Source organism: Dromiciops gliroides, chromosome 2 (genome assembly GCF_019393635.1).
Source record: "Dromiciops gliroides isolate mDroGli1 chromosome 2, mDroGli1.pri, whole genome shotgun sequence".
NCBI lineage: Eukaryota > Metazoa > Chordata > Mammalia > Microbiotheria > Microbiotheriidae > Dromiciops > Dromiciops gliroides.
This window is the reverse complement of record NC_057862.1, coordinates 471,777,723-471,801,296: the sequence shown is the minus strand read 5'-3', so window position 1 is coordinate 471,801,296 and position 23,574 is coordinate 471,777,723. Positions and strand designations below refer to the sequence as shown.

The 23,574-nt window shown below is 40.8% G+C and overlaps 1 protein-coding gene across 1 annotated transcript in view; it reads right to left on the bottom strand.

Annotated features, from left to right (window-relative positions):
* Positions 1–20,569, bottom strand: part of GCKR (glucokinase regulator) — a 30,198-nt gene extending 9,629 nt beyond the window's left edge. Inside the window, exons 1-16 of the mRNA XM_043987979.1 lie at positions 20,252–20,569; positions 19,534–19,689; positions 19,256–19,324; positions 17,910–17,978; positions 17,508–17,581; positions 17,335–17,401; positions 17,066–17,119; positions 16,275–16,369; positions 12,726–12,831; positions 10,586–10,704; positions 9,574–9,672; positions 9,175–9,272; positions 8,692–8,768; positions 7,982–8,078; positions 7,687–7,784; positions 7,492–7,575 (exon numbers count right to left, since the gene is read on the bottom strand). Of these exons, the coding sequence (XP_043843914.1) occupies positions 7,492–7,575; positions 7,687–7,784; positions 7,982–8,078; positions 8,692–8,768; positions 9,175–9,272; positions 9,574–9,672; positions 10,586–10,704; positions 12,726–12,831; positions 16,275–16,369; positions 17,066–17,119; positions 17,335–17,401; positions 17,508–17,581; positions 17,910–17,978; positions 19,256–19,324; positions 19,534–19,689; positions 20,252–20,311 (1,422 nt within the window). The 5' untranslated portion in view covers positions 20,312–20,569. The remainder of the gene's footprint in view (positions 1–7,491; positions 7,576–7,686; positions 7,785–7,981; positions 8,079–8,691; positions 8,769–9,174; positions 9,273–9,573; positions 9,673–10,585; positions 10,705–12,725; positions 12,832–16,274; positions 16,370–17,065; positions 17,120–17,334; positions 17,402–17,507; positions 17,582–17,909; positions 17,979–19,255; positions 19,325–19,533; positions 19,690–20,251) is intronic.
* Positions 20,570–23,574: the final 3,005 nt, after the last annotated feature.

The following is a 23,574-nucleotide window of genomic DNA, read 5'->3' as shown; positions in this document are numbered from 1 at the left end:
GGCACAGTGGATAGAGCACTGGCCCTGGATTCAGGAGGACCTGAGTTCAAATCCGGCCTCAGACACTTAACACCTACTAGCTGTGTGACCCTGAGCAAGTCACTTAACCCCAACTGCCTCACTAAAAAAAAAAATAACAATAATGAAGAATTGGCTTAAGAAGGGACTAATGTACACACTCAACTGGGTGGAGTAATCTGTCTAACCCTGCAGGAAAATAGGAGGGGAAGGGGATAAAGAGAGAGGGGCAAAAGAAGGAAGGGCAGAGTGGGGGAGGGGATAGACAGAAGCAAATCCCTTTTGAAGAGTGATAGGATAAAAGAAGATGGATAATAGAATAAATGTCATGGGGAAGGGAATAGGATGGAAGGGAAACAGTTAACAATAATAATCATGAAAAAGAGAAAAGGGGAAAAAATTGTACAAAAAATGTTTATAGCAACTCTTGGTGGAGGCTAAGAATTGAGAATCAAGGGAATATCCATCAATTGAGGAATGATGGAAAAAGTCGTGTTATATGATTATAGTGGAATGGTCTTGTGCTACAGGAAATGGCAAACAGGATGATCCCCGAAAAACCTTGAAACACTAATGAACATCGATGTATAGTGAAGTGAGCAGAGCTGGGAGGACATTGTGCATGGTGACAGCAGTGTTGTTCAATGAGCAAATGTGAATGACTTAACTACTCTCAGCAGTGCAAGGATCCAAGACAATCCCAAGGAACTAATGAGGAAGCTTACTATGCATCCCTATAGAAAGATCTGATAAAAAGAACACTTGTGGATTGTACATATATAACCTGATTGCAATCTTGTGGAGCGGGGAAGAAAGGGAAGGAGGGAGGGAGAAAAATTTGGAACTCTAAATCTTATGAAAATGAATGTTGAAAACTACCCTTACATGTAAATGGAAAATAAAATAAATGTTTGTTGCTGAAAAATAAAATAAAATAAATAAAATAAAATAAAACTGGAAATAATTTTTGGTATATGAATGAAACAATATTAAAGATTGACAAATATGAAGTATTCAATGAAATGTGAGACTTCCAAAAAGTGATGCAAACTGAAGAAATCAGTACTGAAAGCATAGCATTGGAACTAACTTTTAAAATCTTCTTCTCCTTCACCAAATTGTAACTTATGAAAATGGGTGATTGCATATACTATTAGAGATATGTGGGGCAGCTAGGTGGCGCAGTGGATAGAGCATGGCCCTGGAATCAGGAGTACCTGAGTTCAAATCCGGCCTCAGACGCTTAACACTTACTAGCTGTGTGACCCTGGGCAAGTCACTTAACCCCAATTGCCTCACTAAAAAAAAAAAAGAGAGAGAGAGAGATATGTATTGTTTTGTAGAGATTTTTTTGGACCCCAAGAAAGATACTTTGTGATTAATTTGCATGATGGTATTAAAATTTATCAATCAAATATAATATAAAGCTCTTGCCCCAATCTCCCCCACTTAAGGAAGACTAACTCCAAGATTAACTAACTCCTCTGATTAATCTTGTCTCTCCCAGATCACTCTCTTACAACTTATCCCCGCCCCCCCCCCAAAAAAGAAGAAAATAGACTTCCAAGGGGCGGCTAGGTGGCGCAGTGGATAGAGCACCGGCCCTGGAGTCAGGAGGACCTGAGTTCAAATCCAGCCTCAGACACTTAACACTTACTAGCTGTGTGACCATGGACAAGTCACTTAACCCCAATTGCCTCACTAAAAAAAAAGAAAAGAAAAGAAAACAACTTTATCCCCTTGTATATTTACAATGCAACAAGGAAGGCATTTTGCCTTTGGGAGTTTCTAGGAGCATCTCTTCTCCTACAGGGATGAAACTGCTTTGTAGACACCTACTAAATCTGTTTGTACTTTTTGATACATTGTTTCATAGTTGCTTTTATATGGGGGGGGTGTCTGTCTGTCTGTCTGTCTCCCCAGCTAGATGGCAAGAGCCTCATGAGGGAAGAGAAGATTTCTGATTTCTCTAACATTTCCCCACAACTTATAAATCAGTCTGCTGAACTCAGTGCTTACTTTATGTGAGTACTCCCTCCACCAACATAAATCACAACCCCTCTGCTATATCTAGAATTGATATGGCCAAAAATGTATCATTGAATTCAAGCTGACAATAAGACTCTTGGCACTTAATGAGGTTGGTCCTTCAGGAAAACAAGTTCAATATAGCAGTGAGGTAGGAAGAAGTACACCCTAGGTCCCCTGTCATACCTCCTCCAAAAAGATGTAGAAAATATACTAGACATAATTTTGATTGAGAAATCCAAGAAAAAAAAATCACAGTGAATAATTTTTCCAACCTAGATCAGTTTAGGCAGACAGACAGAGAGGTCTGAGGACACTGGAGATGGGTTTGGCGAGGAAAGTTGGGCAATGCAGAGCATTCCCCGGGTACTGAAAGAAGGCTGAGAGTAGACATGAGGGTAGGAACCATAGGAGAAGGAAAGGATGTCAAGGGATCCCTGAAATAAAGTAAGGCTCAGAAACAGGTACTATCTGGAAACTCTGTCACTCACTATCTAGTTCTGGGTCACTGCTCCAACGTAGACTGAAGAGGAGACCTGTGCCTAGGAAAGGAGTGGTCACATTTGGACCCTAGCTATGTGAGAGAAGAACAAGTTCAGAAGCAAACAGTAGCTGTGTGGCTATGATCCCAAGAGGCAATTCTAGTCTTTAGATCAGGCTGAATCCTACAGTGAAAGAAGCAGGGCCAAAATCCCAGACCTGCAGTTTGGTTATTCTGAACCTGCAAAGTCTTTCAGGAGCTGACAGTGGCTGAGTCTAGCAGCAGTCTTGAAACTTTCTTTCAGAAACAAGCTAACAGAGGTCTTGCTCAAACCAAACTTGGTTCAGGAACTTGGAGAGTTCAAACAAACAGAGCAGTAAGCAGACTTTGCCCAGCTCACATCACTTTGGGGAACACTGAAAATTTGTCGGTTGCTAGCCTGAACCTTTCCTAAGATCCCAGAAGAACAGTACATTCAATATTACAAGAAAGCAGCGAAAGGACCCAAGAAGATAGAAGCTCAATCAGACATTTCCCTCAAAAAATGTGCAGAGAGCCAGCCTAACATAAAATCCAAAGTCAAGAAGTAGGTACAATGATCCAAGATAATGCCAAAAGACTTATGGTGGAAAATGCTCTCCACATTCAGAAAAAGAATTATGGAGTCTGAATGCAATTTGAAGCATACTATCTTTACTTTTGTTGTTGCTTTTTTGATGTTATTGTTATTTATTCTTTCTTGAATTTTTTCCCATTTGTTCTGATTTTTCTTTTATAACATGACTAATGTGGAAATATGTTTAACGTGATTGTTATGTATAATCTATATCCAATTGTTTGGTGGCTTCAGGAGGGTGGAGGGAAGAGAGGCTGGGAGAAAAATTTGGAACTCAAAAAATATCTTTACGTGTAATTGAAAACATTTTAAAAATAAAATTAAAAACAAACAAAAAGAAAAAGTAGGCTAGAAAAATGAACAAAAAAGAAAAAAAAAGAATCCCACCATAAAAAGCGATTATGGTGATAGGAAAGCTTAAGACAGAAACTCAGAAGAAAAGAGTAATTTAAAAGCATCTACAAGCAAAGGCTCAAAAGAGGCTTGGGCACAAGACCAACCAGAATTCCTGGAAGAGCTAAAGCAAGAGGTATGTGGGGGGGGGGTTATTTTGTTTGTTTTTGTTTTTTATCAAAAGGAAACAGTAGGGAGCAGCTAGGTGGCACAGTGGATAAAGCACCGGCCCTGGATTCAGGAGTACCTGAATTCAAATCCGGCCTCAGACACTTGATACTTGCTAGCTGTGTGACCGTGGGCAAGTCACTTAACCCCTATTGCCCCGCAAAAATAAAAAACAAAAAACAAAAAAAAAGGAAACAGTAGAAGAAAAAGTGAGGAAAGAAATGAGACAACAGATGAAAGATATAAAAGAATCAACAGCTTGGAACAAGGGGTACAAAACCTTACCCAAGAAAATAACTTCCTGAAAATTAGAATTGACCCCCCAAAAAGCTAATGAGACATTAAGAAATATTAAAACAGGGAGCAGCTAGCTGGTGCAGTGGATAAAGCACCAGCCCTGAATTCAGGAGGACCTGCATTCAAATCCAGCCTCAGACACTTGACACTTACTAGCTGTGTGACCCTGGGCAAGTCACTTAACCCTCATTGCCCCACAAAACAAAACAAAAACAAAAACAAACAAAAAAAGAAATATTAAAACAAAGTCAAAAGCTTGGATAAATAGAAGAAAATTTAAGCTATCTCATTACCAAAATAGCTGACATGGAAAATAGATCAAGGAGAAAAAAAATTTAAGAATCATTAGACTACCTGAAAGCCATCACCAAAAACAAAACAAAAATGAGCCTAGACATCATGTTTTAAGAAATCAGACAAGAATAATGTACAGATCTCTTAGAATCAGAGAGAAAAATAGAAATGAAAAGAATCCACTAATCAATTCCTGAAAAAAAAAAATGAAAATTCCTAAAACATTATACCAAAATGTACCAAGGAGTGAATGGTCAAGATCACATAAGATTTATCAGCCATCACTGTAAAGAAGCATCAAGTTTGTAATACAATAATACTTCAGAAAGCAAAGGATCAAGGATAACTTAGTCAGCAAAACCGAGTACAACGCTATGGGAGGGAAAAAGACCTTTAATGAAATAGAAGACTCACACGCATTCCTGATGAAAAGGCCAGAGAATAGAAAATTTGATATACAAGCAAAGGAGTTAAGAAAAGCAAAAAAAGGGGCAGCTAGGTGGTGCAGTGGATAGAGCACCAGCCCTGGGGTCAGGAGTACCTGAGTTCAAATCCGGCCTCAGGCACTTAACACTTACTGGCTGTGTGACCCTGGGCAAGTCACTTAACCCCAATTGCCTCACTAAGAAAAAAAGAGAGAGAGAGAGAAGCAAAAAAAGGTAAACATATGCAACTACAACAAAGTTAAGTTGTTTACATTCTTATATGATGAGATGCTATATGTATCTCCTCAGAACTCTATCATCATCAAGAGTCATTGAGGAGTCTAATTAGACAGAGGGCTTAGGAGTGATTATTACATTTTGATGGTCTTTTTAAAAAATGGAAAAGGAGGAAGGAGGAATATATGAGGGATTGGAGATGAAGTGAGGGGAAGAAAATGGGGGAAATTAGCTTGAATAAATCAGGAGTATAAATAGAATTTATACAGCAAAGAGAAAAGAGCATTTCATCTAAACTGGTCAAAGGAAGGAAGAATACACATGCACATACAGTTGGGTATAGAAATACATTTCACTCAAGAGGAAAACAAGGAAAATGGCTAAGGAAAAGGAGGGGTAGAATAGGAGGGAGGGCAGATTAAAGAGAAGAAAAAGTATAAGAAAAAAGGATGGAGGAAAATTCACAATTCACAATCATGAATGTGAATGTTAGTGAGATGAACTGACACATAAAATGGAAGAGGATAATAAAATGGATTAGAAACAGAATCCAACAATATGTTGTTTACAAGAAATAAACAAAAACATAGGAAAAAAGATGCATCACACTTGGGCCATACTCCAAATCAATCCAATTTAGTAGATTGATAGGGAAGTAGGTAGGTATGGGAGGCAGTGTATAGCCATAGAAAGAGTGCCAAACTTGTAGTCATAAGACCTGAGTTTAAATCTCAAGTCTTCAACTTACTACCTTTGTGCTCTTACATGTATCACCTCCCTTCTCTGTGCCTAAATTTCCCAGATGTAAAAACGAGGGAGTGGGAATAGGTGACCTCTAACATTCCTTCTAGTTCTAGATCTGTGATCCTATGCTAGAACATGCTAAAGTTTGTGCTCCACTGGTGTGACCTTCAAAAATCCAGTGTCATCTCCACAATATAATGAGACGTCAAAGAATGACTTTAGTAAAGGGCTCTACAGAGAGCTGGTGTTCAATAAACACATATATTTGACTATAGCAGGCATCTTCATTGCACAGGACACACCCTGTGTTACAATAACCTATTACCTTTGAAACTCACTCTGCCTAATGATCTAGTGAAAAGAGAATTTACTCAGCCTGCCCTATTGTCACATTCACAGAAGTGGGACAGGGCAATTAAATTACCAGCTTTCTACAGATGTGGAATTCATTGTCATACCAAGTGGCTGTTGAGGAAGGTCAAATATGACATATCAAATAGTGTGTATAAAACACCAGCCTGGGAGCCATGAATATCTGCCACGTGCACTCATCAGCTAGGCTATGTGACATTGGGTAAGTCATTTAACCTCTCTAAACCTCAGTTCCTTCAGCTATAAAATGGAAATAATAAAACCCACCTCACAGGGTTATTCTGAAGATTGAATGAAATTATTTATATATATATATATATAAAGCACTTTGTAATCCTTGAAGAACTATATAAAACTGAGCCAAATGATTGGTTTTGCTTAATTTTTTTTGTTATGACAGAAGAGTCAATGTGAGGAGATGAGGGGTAAAGAAGGAATGACTATGATACTTAAAAATAATAAAGTTTTTAAAAAATTATTAGCTTTTAGCCTCCCTCCTTCAGTAGTTTTTTCCCCCTACATTTCTTTCACTGAGAATACCACAGCATGGTATAGTGAAAGGATGTCTAGAGACCTGAACTGAAATCCAAGCTCTGACACTTAGGATTATAGAAATGAGCTGCAGGGTAGCCCAGAGGCCACCTACTCCAATCCCTTCACTTTACAGTTGAGGAAAATGAAAGAGAGGTCTTGCCCAAGATCACACAAGTGGGATTTGAACCCAGGTCTCTTGACTCTAAAACCAGTGTTCTTTTCACTAACAGCGGGGTTATGGCCAAGTCATTTAACCTCTCTAAATCTTAGTTTCCCTACCATTGTGCTGTAAAAAATGATAAGCAGATGGATTTCAGAAAAACCTGGAAAGACTAACATGAATTGATGTTGAGTGAAATGAGCAGAACCAAGAGAACATTGTACACAGCATCAACAACATTGTGGGATGATAAACTGTGATAGACTTAACTCTTCTCAGCAATACAATGATCCAAGACAATGCCAAAAGACTTTTGGTGGAAAACGCTCTCCACATTCAGAAAAAGAACTATGGAGTCTGAATGGAGACTGAAGCATACTATTTTCACTTTTGTTGTTGCTTTTTTGTTATTGTTCTTGTTTATTCTTTTTCGTGTTTTTTTTTCCTTTTGTTCTGATTAACGTGGAAATATGTTTAACATGACAGTAATGTATAACCCATATAAAATTGCTTGCTGGCATAGGGAGAGGGGAGGGAAGGGAGGGTATAAAAAAAATGGAACTCCAAAAATATCTTTACATGTAATTGAGAAAAATTAAAATAAAAAAATCTTAGTTTCCTTAACTGTAAAATGGGAATAATAATATTTTATTACCTGCTTCACAGAGTTGTTTGAGAAAAATGCTCTATTTGAGCAATATATGAGTATGAATTGTGGTTTTACCTGGATGAAATTTCCTTCATATTCAAAGAAAAGCAGGGGCCAGGTGATGCTGATAATGGATGGAAAGAACTTCTTCAGTGGGGACTGCAGATAGAAATGAAAAAATGAGAGAAATATGATATATGAAACTCCAGGCATTCACTTCCCATCATTCCCTCTCCCTCCTCCCCCCCCCCCATCACTGCTGTTTCTCACTGGTAAATACTGTCCCACTGTGCTGTGCACCAGGGCTTGGATATTAGGAGTCTTCTTCTTCACCTGCTCCACCAGTGTTTCCACTTCTGTGAGGTTGTCTGGAATGGTGGGAGAGGGGATCAAAGCTGAAATTTCCTTTGGGAAGACTCAAATGATCAAACTGTGGATGGACTTGGCAACTACCCACAAAGGCCAAAGTTCTGATTACTAAAAAAACTGTACTGCATGGAGGGTGCAACCACCACCTCTCCCCTTCTTTCCTCCCTATAACCACCTCATCCATATCCCTTCTCACCATCCAGGGTGAAGATGAAAAGCACAGTGTCAATTTCAGTGAGGGATGGCAGGATGGAATTGAGAAAATCTTCTTGGGAGAAGGAGAACTGTGGACCCTGGGGTAGGAGGAAAAAAGAGAAGAAATCCAACCACCCCCTCCCTCCCCAAAATCTTTAGGAGTCCTTGATCCTGTTTTCCCTCTTCATACATTGTGCTAATACCCTCCTGTCCCTAACCACTTCCAGTTATCTCTGTGGCCTTTTCACCCTAGAATATATCTCCCTCTCCTCCCATTGGTGAGTTCCTCCTGAGGCCTCCATTTTTTGGAGAGGCCCAGGCCAGTTGACCTTCATTCCTCTCCCAGCTCTCTTCCTGACTTTCCAGACTTCAAAACCATGCCTCCTTTGGATATCTTCATCATCCCCAATCCTCAGCTTTTCAGTTTCCTTTCGTGTGCTGTTTGACCAATAGAATGTAAACTTCTTGAGGGCACTGACTGTCTTTCTTTTTGCTTGCATTTGTGTCCCTAGTACTTAGCACAGTGCTATTGCATTGTAAATGCTTAATATAGGCTTGCTCCCTTGCCTAGCCTAATGACCTTTTACCCCCAACAAATTCTAATGCCTCCCCATGAACCCTCCTCCCACCCTCTACATTCTCCAGTAACCATGATTCTTCTCCAGCCTATCACCATCTCCCCAAGTTTCATGCTGTCCATCAGCTTCCAACCTGGTCAACAATGTCTTCCTTCTGATTAAACATGTCACTATGATCACCAATTAGGAAGCCTCGAATATCTTGGAAATCTAGTAAGTTAAGAAGATAAACAAGTATTTGTCAGATTTTTAAAGTTAGCTAGTCATAGGAGCATGAAAGCACATGGATATAGGGAAGGGAGCAGACTTCATGAAGATCTGAGGTCTTGGGGCTAGAATAGGGTTAGAAAGTAGGGGTCCAAGCTGGGAAAAACATGGGATGATAGGGAGAGATACCTAAGGGTACTTGAATCTTGGACTGTGGGTTAATACAGTTAGGGAGCTGGCACTGGATTAAAAGATAGAGCCTGTTGGATAGGGGCCTCTGATTAGATTGGGTTAAGAGAAATGTTTGGGTAAGAAGCCCCACTGTGCTGGGGATAGCGAAGTGTCGGAATGAGGAGGCAGATGGGGTTAGCAAGATAGATCAGAGAGGCAGGCTGGACTGGGTCCCCACCTGCACCAAAGCTGTGTATGCACTCCACTCCATCCATGATGGCAATAATACCTAGAGTCTGCCAACCAACCAGATACACTCGGCCCTTCTTCTGCAGACTGAGAGCAGGGTCAGAGATCAGTAGAGTCAGTTCAAAAGTTAGAGGATTTGAAAACAGATATTACTAGATAAAAATTTAGAGAGAGAGAGAGAGAGAGAGCAAGACAAGCCCAGAAGAGACAACCAAGGCTTCCCAAGATGAACAGATTAACATCATCCAAGAAGAGAACAAGAAAGGACTTTTATAACACCCACCTTCCCTTAGTCACCCTATTATAGATTCACAAGTGCTCCCCTTAAGTCTTTATTGCCACCTATCCAGACCTGGTTCATACCACTTCAAACTTGTCCCCTCATCACCTGGAGCTTGCTTGCTTCATCAGTGATGCAATCTTGGGGCTTTGGCCATAGGTGAGTTTGTGTGCTCGTTCAAATGTTCTCAAGATCTCCAGGAGACAACTAGGAGGAAGTGAAAGACAACTACCTTCTAGTTCTAGAACACCCAGAAAGTTTCCAAGCTCTGCCTTGTTCCTATAACAGTTCTCTTGGATAAATCCCTGTTTGAGAATGGAATCTTCACCTAAGTGAAGCATTATTCCCAAATAGAAATGGGTAGCTAGACCTTAATGGAGTAAAGTGGTCAGCTATATACCACGAAGGGCAAAAAAGGGCTTGATAGCTTGGTGAGTAACAAAAAGGGCACGACAGGGACTTCCTGGGAAGGTTGTGGGCAAGATAGCAGAGATCTGTCAAGAATACATCATTTGACACTGAGATGGTGCTGATCCCATCTTTAGAACCTCTAAGATACCCTTGGAAGTAGGGAGATATAGTATAAAACTACTCTGAATTGTCTGGCCTTGGTCTTGAGGCATTCTAGGTCAAAAGTTTTCCCCAGAAATCAAATTGGTTCTGGATACTCCATGGGGGTCCTGTCTCCCCTTAAATAGGTCCAGTGGTTTGTTTTAGGATCTCTAGAAATCCTGGGGCCTTTGGAACCAAATCAGATTCTGTAGTTACATAGACAGAGCATTATTCATTTCAATGAAAGATAAGCTCCAGGAGGGCAGGGACTGTTTTTCTTCGTATTCCTGATGCCAACTGCAGTACTTGGCATATAGTAGACATCGAATAAATGCTTATTGAAGTGACCCATACAGCTGACCCATCTTCCTTTCCTTCCTATAAACAGCTCTCCTAACTCTACCACCTAATCTCTGGGATGATGGGACTGTCTTTCTCCCCAGCTCCTCTTCATCCCTTTCTTCTCCCACTTTTTTTCCATTGTCCATCCCTGAACTGGAATGCTCTGTTATATTCCTGGTTTCTTCTTTTTGATCCTTCCCTCCCCTTCATACCCCTGGCTTCCTACCTCTGAGAGGCTGCAATGCCCCTATCCACAGTCTTGTGTGCTGCCAACAGCAGAGTTTCCAGAAGGACCTTGGTGGCACTTCCACCCTTCATTCTGGAAGAACCACTGAGTCCTTCAGGCTGAGGTGAACAGAACAGGAAAAATATTGGGAGAAAGTAAAAAACAATCAGAAATAAAATTGGCCAGGTGATTTTTGGGGGGAAGGCTTGGCAATGAGGGTTAAATGACTTGCCCAGGGTCACACGGCTAGTAAATGCCAAGTGTCTGAGGCCAGATTTGAACTCAGGTCCTCTTGAATCCAGGGCCAGTGCTTTATCCACTGTGCCAACTAGCTGCCCTCTGGCCAGGTGATATTAAAGGTGCTTTTTTTCAGGGGAGATGGCTGTCAAGATGCTCTGAGGTGAAGAGTCATGGTAACCACTTCTGCCAACATGGAGGCCAGAAGCAAAAAAACCCAGAAAGCATGGGAGTGAGATATGAGGTGAGAAAGGGAGTGGATCCTCTTCAGTCCTTTTTGTTGGAAATGGTGCACCTGCACTCTGGAAGTAATTGTATGCTGGAGGTAGATGGCTTTCACTTTAAAATATTCTTAAGGGATCTCCTCTCCTCCCCTGCCTTTGGTTTTCTTTTCTTTTTTTCCTATTTGAAAATTACTATTTCACATGTGTCAGGTAGAAAATGATAGCACCTCAATAATTGCTCCATACATTTAGCAAACATAGCAAATAGGATAGAGACATATGTAGGGGAAAATCTAGATTGATACAAAAATAAAGAGATGGATGGTGGCCAATGTACAAGTTAAAGAAGATCCAAGAGGCATCAGAGAAGAAAAAGAGGGGCCAGCGAGCCCAGCAGGCTTGAGAAGGTCTTTATCCAGTTTGGTGGAAACAAGTAGAAAGAGTGAGAAGACATACAGGTGTGCACTATTTTAAAAAACACCAAAACATTTATGTGAAGATCCAAACTTATAAGGCAGATTTATTTTTTTGGACTGAACTGTGATTTCATTGGTGTAGGGAACTTCAGATGAAGAAGCTCCCTCTAACAATGCAGTTGCCTGGGACAGTGAATTGTCCAGGGTCACATTCGTAGTTAGGGTCAGAGATGTGACTTGAACCCAGGTCTTCATGATTGAGGCCATCACTCTATCTATTGTCTGGCTTAGTGATTATTTATATTACATTAACCAATTTTTTTTTTATGGATCATGAACCTTTATTAAAAGTTTTAGTAGAGGCAGCTGGGTGGCTCAGTGGATAGAGCACCGGCCCTGGAGCCAGGAGGACCTGAGTTCAAATCTGGCCTCAGACACTTGACACTTACTAGCTGTGTGACCCTTGGCAAGTCACTTAACCCCAATTGCCTCACCAAAAAAAAAAAGTTTTAGTAGATGTTCTCCTACTGTAATCCATGGTGTAACATTTGCACAATACTCTCTTCATTGGTGGATATTTATTATTGGAGGAGTAAAAGGTAACATGCCTAGTCTTCAGCCGGTGGAGGTCAAGGAAGTCAGTGTTACACTAATAACAATCACTAATGGAAAGATTTAAAGGGTGAGGACTTAGGAGAAGTGAAACCTATAGCTAAAGTATTAGGTGTTAGCTGCTAATTGAAAGGGCAGCTAAGTGCTGCAATGGATAGGGTGCCGAGCCTGGAGTCAGGAAACTGGAGTTCAAATACTGCCTAAAACACTCAGTAGCTATGTGACCCTGGGCAAGTCACTTAACCCTGCTTACCTCAGTTTCCTCATCTGTAAAATGAGCTGGAGAAGAAAATGACAAAACACTCCATTATCTTTGCCGAGAAAACCTCAAATGGGGTCACCAAGAGTCAGACATGACTGAATAATAACAATCTAATTGAGAATTAATCAGAAATAAAGATAAAGCATCTAGAAGGTTAAAACAGGAGTGACTGTAAAGCAGAACTTTTTCATTAATTCGGTTGATGCTCTATTTTTCATAAAGTGAAGAATCACAGTCCTCCAATTGCTGCCATTTCAGAGCAGTTTAAAAGAGTGTATGCATTGATTTATGTATAAGCAGAAAGTTTAGGAAGGCAGCTAGCAATCCTAAGAGGGTGAGATGGGTGTGGGGGCACCAACAGAGGGAGAAAGAAGATGGGAAGAGCTTACCCCAACTGCAGGGTTGAGTACAAATGCTTTCTGTTTCTCTTGAAGCTTCTCCATCCTTTCTGCAATTTCACGGAATGTAGAATTCCAGTCCTCAATGGGATCATTTCTGGGGCCCAGAAAGACAGAGGTTTGAGGGGTGGAAGTGAATGATTGGGGTCAGAGATCAGATTGATGCTTTGACATTCCTGAATTGGTGGCAGCACTATGTTCCCAAGCCTCTCTAGCATTTAGTCCAGTGGGGAGCCATCAGAATAATAGAAAAGGCATGAGTGGCATGCAGAGCTGGAGGCACTGAGTGGCCTTGACCACATGTGTACTCTATGTGTGTGTTCACTCCTCCTACCAACAACATGTGTCTTTGTGGGAGAGTGAGCCCCAGGTTTATGAAGGGAACATTTTGTTATTACTATTCAGTCTGTGCCATTTTAGTAAATGCCTTTGCTGTGAGTTAATTGTAACCACTGCCTGACTATTGAAGATAAATCCACTGGAGAACTATAGTTTTAGGAATATGGACCCAGAGTACTTTGAACCTAGAGCAGTTTTTCCCCAGGGAATCCAACTTTCAAGAATAAATTGAGAGGAGGGAGCCCAAAGGGACACTACAGTGAGGCAGGGAACATTTTCAAATATTCAGCTATTGAGGTTCAAAAGTACCCTCGTGTAGTGTGGAAAGGCAGTGCCCACAATAGCTTGCTGTGAGATCTTGAGGGAAATTTTCATATATCCAGCTCCTAATAGAGTGCCTTGAATTTAGTAAGTGCCTGAAATATTTGTTTAATTGAAATGAAGTAATTTAACTTCTCTGAGTCTCAGTTTCTTGATTTGTAAAATGGAGACATTAATACTTGCATAATCTTCCTCATAGAATCATTCTGAGGATCAAATCAGTTAATGTATATAAAGTGATTTGCAATGTGAGTTATTCTAAGTGCTGCTATTACCATCACTACTAATCTAATAATATCTTTGAGTTTCCAGTCCTAAAGATCACCCTGCTCCTTGTATTTACTGACAAGGCTATGACTGAGCTAGCCATGTCCTCTGTATGGCCCAACAGGATCAGGACCATAAGAATATATAGAAATACTATTAGAAGGGGGCAGCTAGGTGGCACAGTGGATAAAGCGCCAGCCCTGGATTCAGGAGTACCTGAGTTCAAATCTGGCCTCAGACACTTGACACTTACTAGCTGTGTGAACCTGGGCAAGTCACTTAACCCCCATTGCCCCACAAAAAAAAAAAAAAAGACAAAAAAGAAATACTATTAGATATTAGAAATACTACACTGTGGGGGGCCGCTAGGTGGCGCAGTGGATAAAGCACCGGCCCTGGATTCAGAAGGACCCGAGTTCAAATCCAGCCTCAGACACTTGATACTTACTAGTTGTGTGACCCTGGGCAAGTCACTTAACCCTCATTGCCCCACGAAAGAAAGAAGGAAATACTGCACTGTGTCATGCTCATCCAGACCAGTACAAGAAGCCCTCTACATCATAGCATATATTATAAAAATGGAAATCTTTGAGGACTAAAGTATACTTGTGATGGAAAAACTATTAAAGAGCTAACAGTAGAGATTAGGGCCTATTGGATAGATACATCTTCCTTCATTTAATTAACCTGGGGGCAAATTATAAGGTGTTAAGATGTATGGAATATGTGTCTGAATAAATATTTGTTGATAATCAAACAAATTAATAAATAAACAAATGAGTAAGTAAGTGAATGAATGAAACGAGCTTTGGCTATGTGGGTATGAATTATTTAACTGAATTGAAAAGATTTCTTGCATCTATTTGATAATTATATGAAGATTCAGTTGGTACATAACAAATATTCCTTAAGTATTCCTTGAAACTATGAAAGAAAACTATTACATTATTTCCAAAAAATGAACTATGTGCCAGAGCCCCACTTACATTTAAAAACTTATTAGTTAGATTACCCATTAATGTATTTCAACCTTTATAGAAGTTATTTACTACCGGCTATGTTAAATAGTATTTCTTGTGAACAACTCCCTAACTAATTTGTTGCTAAGGCCTGTTGATTTTACCTTTGTAACATTTATCAAATATGTCCCTTTCCTCTGACACTGCCAGTACCTTGGTACAGGTACTCATCACCTGATAACTAGCCTATTGCAATATCCTGCTGGTTTGATCTCCCTGCCTTAAGTCTCCCCCCTTTCCATCCTCCACTCAGCTGCCAAAGTGCTTCCTAAAGCACAGGTCTGACCATGTCATCCCCCTCCTTCATAAACCCCAGTAGCTCACCATCACTATTAGGATCAAATATAAAAACCTTTGGCATACAAAGCCTTTTGTAACCTGTTTCACCACCACCTTTTTAGTCTTCTTACACCTTCCACCCCATCTGACTCCATATACCCTGGGATCCAGTGACACTGGCCTCTTTGCAGTTCCTCAGACAAGATGTTCCATCTCCCAACTATGTAATTTCATTAGCTGTACCTCAAACGTGGAATGCTCTCCCTTCTCATCTCCCCCTGGCTTCCTTTAAGTTCCAGTTAAAATCCCACCTAATATAGGAAGCCTTTCTTAATTCCCCTTAATTCTGATTCCTTCCCTTAGTTGATTATTCCCCATTTTTCCTGCATATAGTTTGTTTCTACATGAATTTTGTCTCCCTCATTAGACTGAGCACTCCTTGAGAACAGGTTTTGTTTTTTACCTTTCTTTGTATCCCTAGTGCTTAGGATGGTGCTGGTAACATAGTAGACATTTAAATAAATGTTTGTTGAAATGACAAACAGACTAATCTTCAAACTTTAGCGGATGCAAGGCCCCCCCCTTTTAATAAGTAGGCACAGTAGGCTATGCCTACATGGTAAACTTCTTTGCCCATACACACCACTTGACATTTTCCATTTCCCTCATTCACATTGTCTAGATTCAATCAATTTAAGATTAATTTGTGTTAATAAATGTCTTCTTTTAAAATATGGGCACCCCGGGAAGGTTAAAAGTATCACTCAGGGGCAGCTAGGTGGCACTGTGGATAAAGCACCAGCCCTGGAGTCAGGAGGACCTGAGTTCAAATCCGGCCTCAGACACTTAACACTTACTAGCTGTGTGACCCTGGGCAAGTCACTTAACCCCAACTGCCTTACCAAAAGAAAAAAAAAGTATCACTCATTCACACTTACTTGAGTGTGAATGAGATCAGACTGGAGTATTTTAGAGTTGGAAGGGACAACCTGCTAGGCCCACCCAATTCAGGAATCTCTTCTACATTGTACCTGATTACAACTCATCCAGTCTCAGGATACTTATAAAAATAGGGAGTTCACTATCCCAGGAGTAAACCTATACCATCCAACAGTTCAATGAATTGCTTTTCTCCTAATAACCACTTGAGATCTTCTCTATCCACCAAGACCTTGTAACTGATCAGAAAGACCTGAAGATCAGATCAACTTATCTCCCTTCAGCTCATTCAAGGAAATGCCTCCCCCACCCCTCAGTCGACTTTCACTTTTATGGGTGGAAGATTCCTGATATTTCTGATATTCTGAAGACTTACCTTGCCATGTTTACTGGATTGAATCCTACCAAAATAGGTAAGAAGACGTCTGGGTTATCCATACAGAAATCCATCTGACCAGCCACAAAAGGAGCCTGAGATGAGGCAAGAGAATAAGGCGAAATGAATAAAGAGGAGGGAGAAAAGATTTTTAAAAATAAACTATTAAGATATAAAAATAGACTATCAGCTCCCTGAAGACAGAGACTTCATTTCATACTTTTTCTAGATCCCCTACAGCATCTGGCTTAGTACAGCATCGAATCAATTCCTACAGAATAATACAATTGCTGCAGAGCTATGTGTGCCCTGTTCTCACATTCATAGAAGTGGGACAAAATTAGTGGGATCCAGGTCCAATTGCATCAGTAAGTCAAGAACCTATGATTTCACAGGTGTGGGAACTTCTTCACCACGTACAAAACATTAAACAGCTAAACAATGTTAAAGATCTGAGTTCAAATCTTACCTCAGAGAGTTTACTCAATTTCTCTTAACCTTAGCTTCCTCATTTGTAAAATGTGGATAATAATAAAATAAAATGAGATAACAGATGTAAAGTACTCTATCTTAGAGAATTATCTAAGGCTCAGAACCAAAGGCAGAATTTGAACCCAGGCCTGTCTTGACTCCTAGTCAAGCACCCTATCCACTGTACCATACTGCTTCTGAAGTCTAGAGATCTTGTTAATGTTATTATTGTCTTCCAGATCTTGGATCTATCTTCTTCCTAATTCTCTCCCCACCCCTATTCTCCTTACTTTCCATTCCACCTTTGCATTCATACTCACAGAGAGTCCAACAGAAATGCCAATGACAATTACTTGTTTCTTTCCTGTAGCAACCTGGAAGAGACAGAGGGGCTAATGAGTCCCAGGGCACTTGGAGGAGATCCCTACCTTGGACAAGGAGACCCACATCTTGGAGGTTCATAGGACACAAGCCCCTCCTGGGAGAAGGGACACAAATTAGGGAAAGTGATGAGGGATCAACTGAATATGGTCAAGGGTTTTTGTCCTTCTAAGGGGTCTGAGATTAGCTGTCACCGGATAGCTCTGACCTTCTTCAGTTCCTCAATCCCGTGCAAGGCGCTATCCTCAGTTCCCTCTCTAGAGGCCATCACAGACCTGAAGGGACAAACTCATGGTCAGTGATCCTCCTAGGACATTAAGAGCAGGTAAGCAGGTAAACAGGGTAGGTTGAGAACTCTACAGAGGTCATAGGTCCCCTTACCTGTCACCCCCTGCAATGAGATAGGTATAGAGAGGTTTCTGTCCCAAGCCTTTCATTAGTTGGTTAAAGGAAACCTGTCAGGAAAAAAGGATGTAAGGAAGTAGTAATAGTGAAGAAAAGAAAGTTGTCTTGAACTTTAACTCTAAAAGATCAGACTGGATAATCCTCTTTGTATAATATTTAACTCAATCCCACAAGGAATTTGACACTTAAATGCTTTTTCATGAGGGTAAATTGGAAAGATAAGATACTAGAGTGCTAGGAGATATCTAGGATGTGGTCAAAGAAAACTGAATACCATGGAAGATAGAGGTGGAAGGGAAAAGCTGGGCAGGAATCATGATCAGAATGATGATTAGGGGGTTCAGATAAGGTGGGCATCATTGGGATCAGAGCACTCACCGACATAAGAAATGCCATCCGGCCCGAAGTTCCCCCTCCACTCAGAACAACAAGCCCCCCTTCAGGATCCTAAGAAGCAATACACCCATAACTGTTACCAAGATCTGGTTGAAAAGAAGAAATGGACATCCCTCCCTTTATTAGTAAAGAGAAGAACCTGATGTCTCTCCTCTCATCCCTATATATAAGTGAAAAAATGAACAATACAAATGAGAAGCAGTGGGCTATAGTGTACAAAGGGTTGGCCTTGGAGTCAGGAAAACTTGAGTTATACTATACATACTAGCTGTGTGAACATGAACAAACTATTTACTTCTCAATCCACCCCACTCTTCAGCAAGTCTCTAATACTCTCAGTTATGAATGAGTTGTTAATCTGTGTCTATGGAGGATGTTTCCACACAAGGAGTTCTTTGAACCACCTAGTCCAACTCCTCACTTTATAGACGAGGTAACTAAGGCCCAAAGAGGCTAATAGTGTTGCCCAAGGTCATACAGGTAATCACTGACAGTGATAGGATTTGGACTAGCTGGACCAGCCAAGTCCTCAGAACTCTTTCCAGTATACGGCCTCTCTGTCATGAGGGTGGAATTTGGGGCAATGATACACAATGACCCTAGAATGGGTTGGAATGTTTTTAATACCACCAAACAGAGGAAGGAATGATAATTCAGTCAGGAATAGTTATGTGGGGTCTCGCTTACCATCCCCAAACAATTCTTAGGACATATTCTCAGATTGTATTGAAAGGTATTGAGTGGCTAGATTCCCAGATTTATATAGAGGTCAGATGTAAGCTATTATGTCATGCAGTGCTGGAGTGATGGGGTCAAGGAGCATGGACCAGTAGCAAAAAAGGAGAGGGGGTTCTAGAAATCAACCAGGAAGGTGGAATGATAACTTTGAAGCATCAATAACTTTGCTGGGATTTCAGAAACCAGTTTTAACTAGAATTGAGTACAGTTTAAACCTTAAACATACTCGGGTTGTATTAAGAGGTGACAGGTCCAAGAAAGTAGGACCATAGACTCCTCTGGTTATTGTTTCCTTACACCTGTGACAGCACAAACCCAGACCAAAAAAAAAAAAGGGGAGTGAACTAAATGATCAGGGATTGGAGCTGGGAGTCCTGAAAGTAGAACCAGATCTTCCTGAGGTGGAGCTAAGAGAAACAGGAGAATATAATGACAAGTGGTATAAAAAGAAGGGGAGAAGGAAAAACATAATATTAAGCGGGACTAGAAAGGATAAGAGAGGAAAAGAAAGAAAGGAACAGGAAAACAGAAGATCAGGGCACCAGGAGATAATGGATTATCTAGACAGGGGGATTGATAAGCATTAGTACCTTCAGTACTTCCTGAACTTTTCCAGCCACTTGGACCATGGTTGTTAAGATCGATTCACTGTAGAGCCGCTGTGAGGAACCAAATTGAGGTCAGATCTCGAGAGGAGGCCCCAGGCCAAAGTTCTCTCATGTTGCTATCCCTGGATTTGAAGGACTGGGGACTGGGATCCAAGGGCGGAGGCCATTGTCAAGAATGGGGGGAAGGAGATGTCAAGGTAGAGATTAGGCTTGGAGTGGATAGATCCAGTGTTTTTAGGGTAAAAATATTAAGGAGTTACCTGGTAGGCAGGCACAGCTTGTCCTTCCTCCTGGAAGATCTCAGCTTCACACTGCCCCAAGAGCTGTACGATTTGTTCAGCATTCGCCCTATCTAAATTCTTGGTCAGAGGATTCGACTTTTCTGTGATTGGCAAGGATGCTTCGTAGCCAGACAACTAAAAGGGAGACACAATCAACAACAAGAATTTATCTATTTGCCAGGCATTGTCCTAGGAGCTCACAAAAGTGAGACAATCCCTGCCCTCAAGGAGCTCACATTCTACTGGGTAGGATGTAAGGAAGTAGTAATAGTGAAGAAAAGAAAGTTGTCTTGAACTTTAACTTTTAGAGATCAGAGACTTGTAAGTAAATACAGTACGTATGCAAATAAAGTGATTTCAGGGGGAGAAGCTACAACATATCACCAGCTAATACCTGAGAAAATCAGATAAGGCCTCTTATAGAAAGTGTCACCAGACTGGGCTTTTAGGAATTGGAAAGCATACACATTTAAATTGGAACTGTTGGCAGGCACAAGGATATGCAGGGGGTAGACATATAGAGACTCAAGTACTAGATTTCTTGTTCCATTGGGGAAAGAAGGGTGTGAGGAAGAATTACAATGGAGAAGGGAGTAAAAATGGGGTAAGGAGGATAGGACAGTGGATGAAGAGTAATAGAAGCCAACCCAAGGGAGGGGTTTGGGGGAAGGATGTAAATATAGAGAAGGGCTTTTACCTCCCATTTGCCTGGCTCAGGGGTCTCGATCACATGTCGAAACCGTTTTGTCCCAGGCATGGTCTCGAGCTCCAGCCACTCTGTCTTGACTGATCCTCTGGCTTCACAAAATCTTTTGTCTCTGACTATGTTGACCCCATGTCCAGCTGGCAGAGGCTTATCAGAGCTCCAGTGATGATTAACTGGTTTCCCCTGGTCTTGTGTACCTCCCCCTGGTCAATTTTTCTCTTACCCAAACCCTAGCATTCTTCTCAATCTGGGAAACACCCTGCAAGAGAGACCCCCTGGACTCTCTCCTAACATTTCCTCTACCTCCTCTCCCCTTCTCCTTATCCCTTAATCTGTTTGTTTCCACTTGCCAGAGTAGGGTCAATGTCTAACCATAGTGGTTCAGTGGGTGTCATGTCCTTTCCTGGAGGTGAGGGCAGGGCTATAGACTCAAAGGGAGGGAGACACGCTGGGAAAAGTCAGCACTGGACTGGGAGACATCTAAAATCAGGATTCTTTTGGAAATCAGAGATCAGGGATCAGGGTCCTCTGGGATGTTCAAGGTCAGAGGTTGAATGAACCCATGGGTCATAGCTGTATCACATGTTCAGATTACATGATCCTCTTCAACCCAGCTCCCACCCATAACATATACTTCCCCAGAGGAGAAAAATAAAGGCTAAAGAGAGAACTCCAAATGTGTACAATGTACCACAACAGACATGGAAAAATATAAACTAAATATACTGTACTAAGAAATAGAAGTCCAAGTCTCTGCCCCAGCTACAGCCTAGTTAGGGATCACAAGAAAATGTATAGAGTAATGTATAAATAATGTATAAATAAGCATATAGCAAGGGTTGTACTGGGGTATTTCCCATGGATCTTGGGCATTGCTTCTGGCCCATTCCAGTGAGACATGCTCCAGCCCTTCAATAAGAAACACGTGATCTTGGATGGTGGCTATAATCCCCTTAATTTTACAGAGACAGATTTATTGAAAATTAGAAAACTTTTGCAATGTTTTGTTCCTGTACAATGACAGTAAGTGTTAAGCAAGATAATCATAATATTGAACCTATGGTTCACTCAGGGGAAGAATGGTGGGTATTACTTTTTTTTTTTTTTTTGCAGGGCAATGGGGGTTAAGTGACTTGCTCAGGGTCACACAGCTAGTAAGTGTCAAGTGTCCGAGGTCGGATTTGAACTCAGGTACTCCTGAATCCAGGGCCGGTGCTTTATCCACTGCGCCACCTAGCTGCCCGGGTATTACTTTTTTAACTTTTATTCAGTCAGTTTTTGGGCTGACCTATCATTTGTTACTGTTGGTCAGTTTCACAGTAGAAAAAGGATTTTCTCCCCTTAGAAAAGAAGACTTTGCTGTCCCATTTATTTGTATCTAACTTAGAAGATGTGATTTCAGGTTTGGTTTAATGTCAAACTTTTGTTGTTTTGGGTTTTTTTGTGTTGGTTTTTTTGTTTGTTTTTGCAAGGCAATGAAGGGTTAAGTGACTCGCCCAAGGTCACACAGCTAGTAAGTGTCAAGTGTCTGAGGCTGGATTTGAACTCAGGTACTCCTGAATTCAAGGGCCAGTGCTTTATCCACTGCGCCAACTAGCTGCCCCCCCAATGTCAAACTTTTTTAAAAAGCACCTACTCTTTCATTCTCTAGATAAACATGCCAGATAATCTGGGGACAGGATGACAATCCTACTTTTTCTCTTGATAAATGCACTGTACTGGTGCCTCTAATGGGTATAGGGCTTGGAACTAGAACATTTAATGTTTCTTCTTCATTTTCTTCTAATAACTTCATATATGATGATGGAGATCAACCCCTCACTTTACTTTTCTCATGTTCTCCATAAGCTAGTCATCATTTTCCACAGAGAAGAGCAAAATGATGACATCTCCCCATGTAATTTGTTATTGTTGTTGTTTTTTTGTGTGAGGCAATTGGGGTTAAGTGATTTGCCCAGGGTCACACAACTATTAAGTGTTAAGTGTCTGAGGCTGTATTTGAACTCAGGTCCTCCTGACTCCAGGGCCGATGTTCTATCCACTGAACCATCTAGCTGCCCCTCCCCATGTAACGTTAAGCAGTATTTGGTGACTTTCAACAGTATGTGGAAAGATTATTTTTACTTTCTGCCTTTTAATCATGTTTGATCCCATTGCCACAGAAACAGATCATTGTAAGCTGGAATCCTCTGAAACTTTTTTGAAGTGTTTGGGATGGTTGCTTTGTTGTTAAACATATCAGCTAGAGGTCTGGCATATGATTTAGATAAAGGGGCTGGACAAAACTTAGGTGAATATTTAGGGAAAGTGTCATGATCTTTCCCAACCACGATGCTTTCCCCCCATAACTGGTAAAAGTTGAAGCTTCTCTCTTTTGTCTGGACATTCATCATGGCAGAAGGCAACCCTAATTCAGAAAGGCATCCACCAGGCATTAGGAAATCATATGATATTAAAACCATAAATAACAAGGAAGGGCATCAAAGAGTAAAACATTATCTGAGGGCAGCTAGGTGGCGCAGTGGATAGAGTACTGGCCCTGGATTCAGGAGGACCTGAGTTCAAATGGGACCTCAGACACTTGACACTTACTAGCTGTGTGACCCTGGGCAAGTCACTTAACCCCAATTGCCTCACCAACAAACAAACAAACAAACAACAACAACAACAAAAAAAAAACATTATCTGAACCTTTTTTTAATAACAAAGAACTGGAAACAAATTATATGCCCATTGACTGGTGAATGGATAAACAAATTGTGTCACATGAATGCAAAAGAGTATTACCTTTCTATGAGGAACAATAAACATGATGAATATAGAGCAGCATTGGAAGACTTCTGAACCAACCAACTCAAAGTGAAATAAGCAAAATCAAGAAAACAATATACAATAATGATGACAACAATGTAAATAGGTTTAACAATAAAACAATCAGAACTGAATATTGAACATTTATGATTCCTTAGCTTGACCTTAAATAAGAGAAATAAGAAGGCATCGCCTCCCTTCTACATTACCATCAATTCTTTGCAGAGGTAGGGGTCTATGGGTATGGAAGACCACACATAATGTTGGAATTTTCCAATATGTTGGTTAGTATTGCTAAAGCAGATTTTCCCCCTTTGTTTTATTAATTGTCATAAATGATGGATCTCTTGGCTAAGGAAAGGGGACAGATCCATTAGGAAAGGCAGAAGATATGAAGCTAACGCTTGTTTCATTTGGCTTTCCCACAGAAACTACACTGTTACTATATCATCAAGAATCAAATGAAATGTTATGGGAACAGTACTTTGCATGACAGTTGAAAA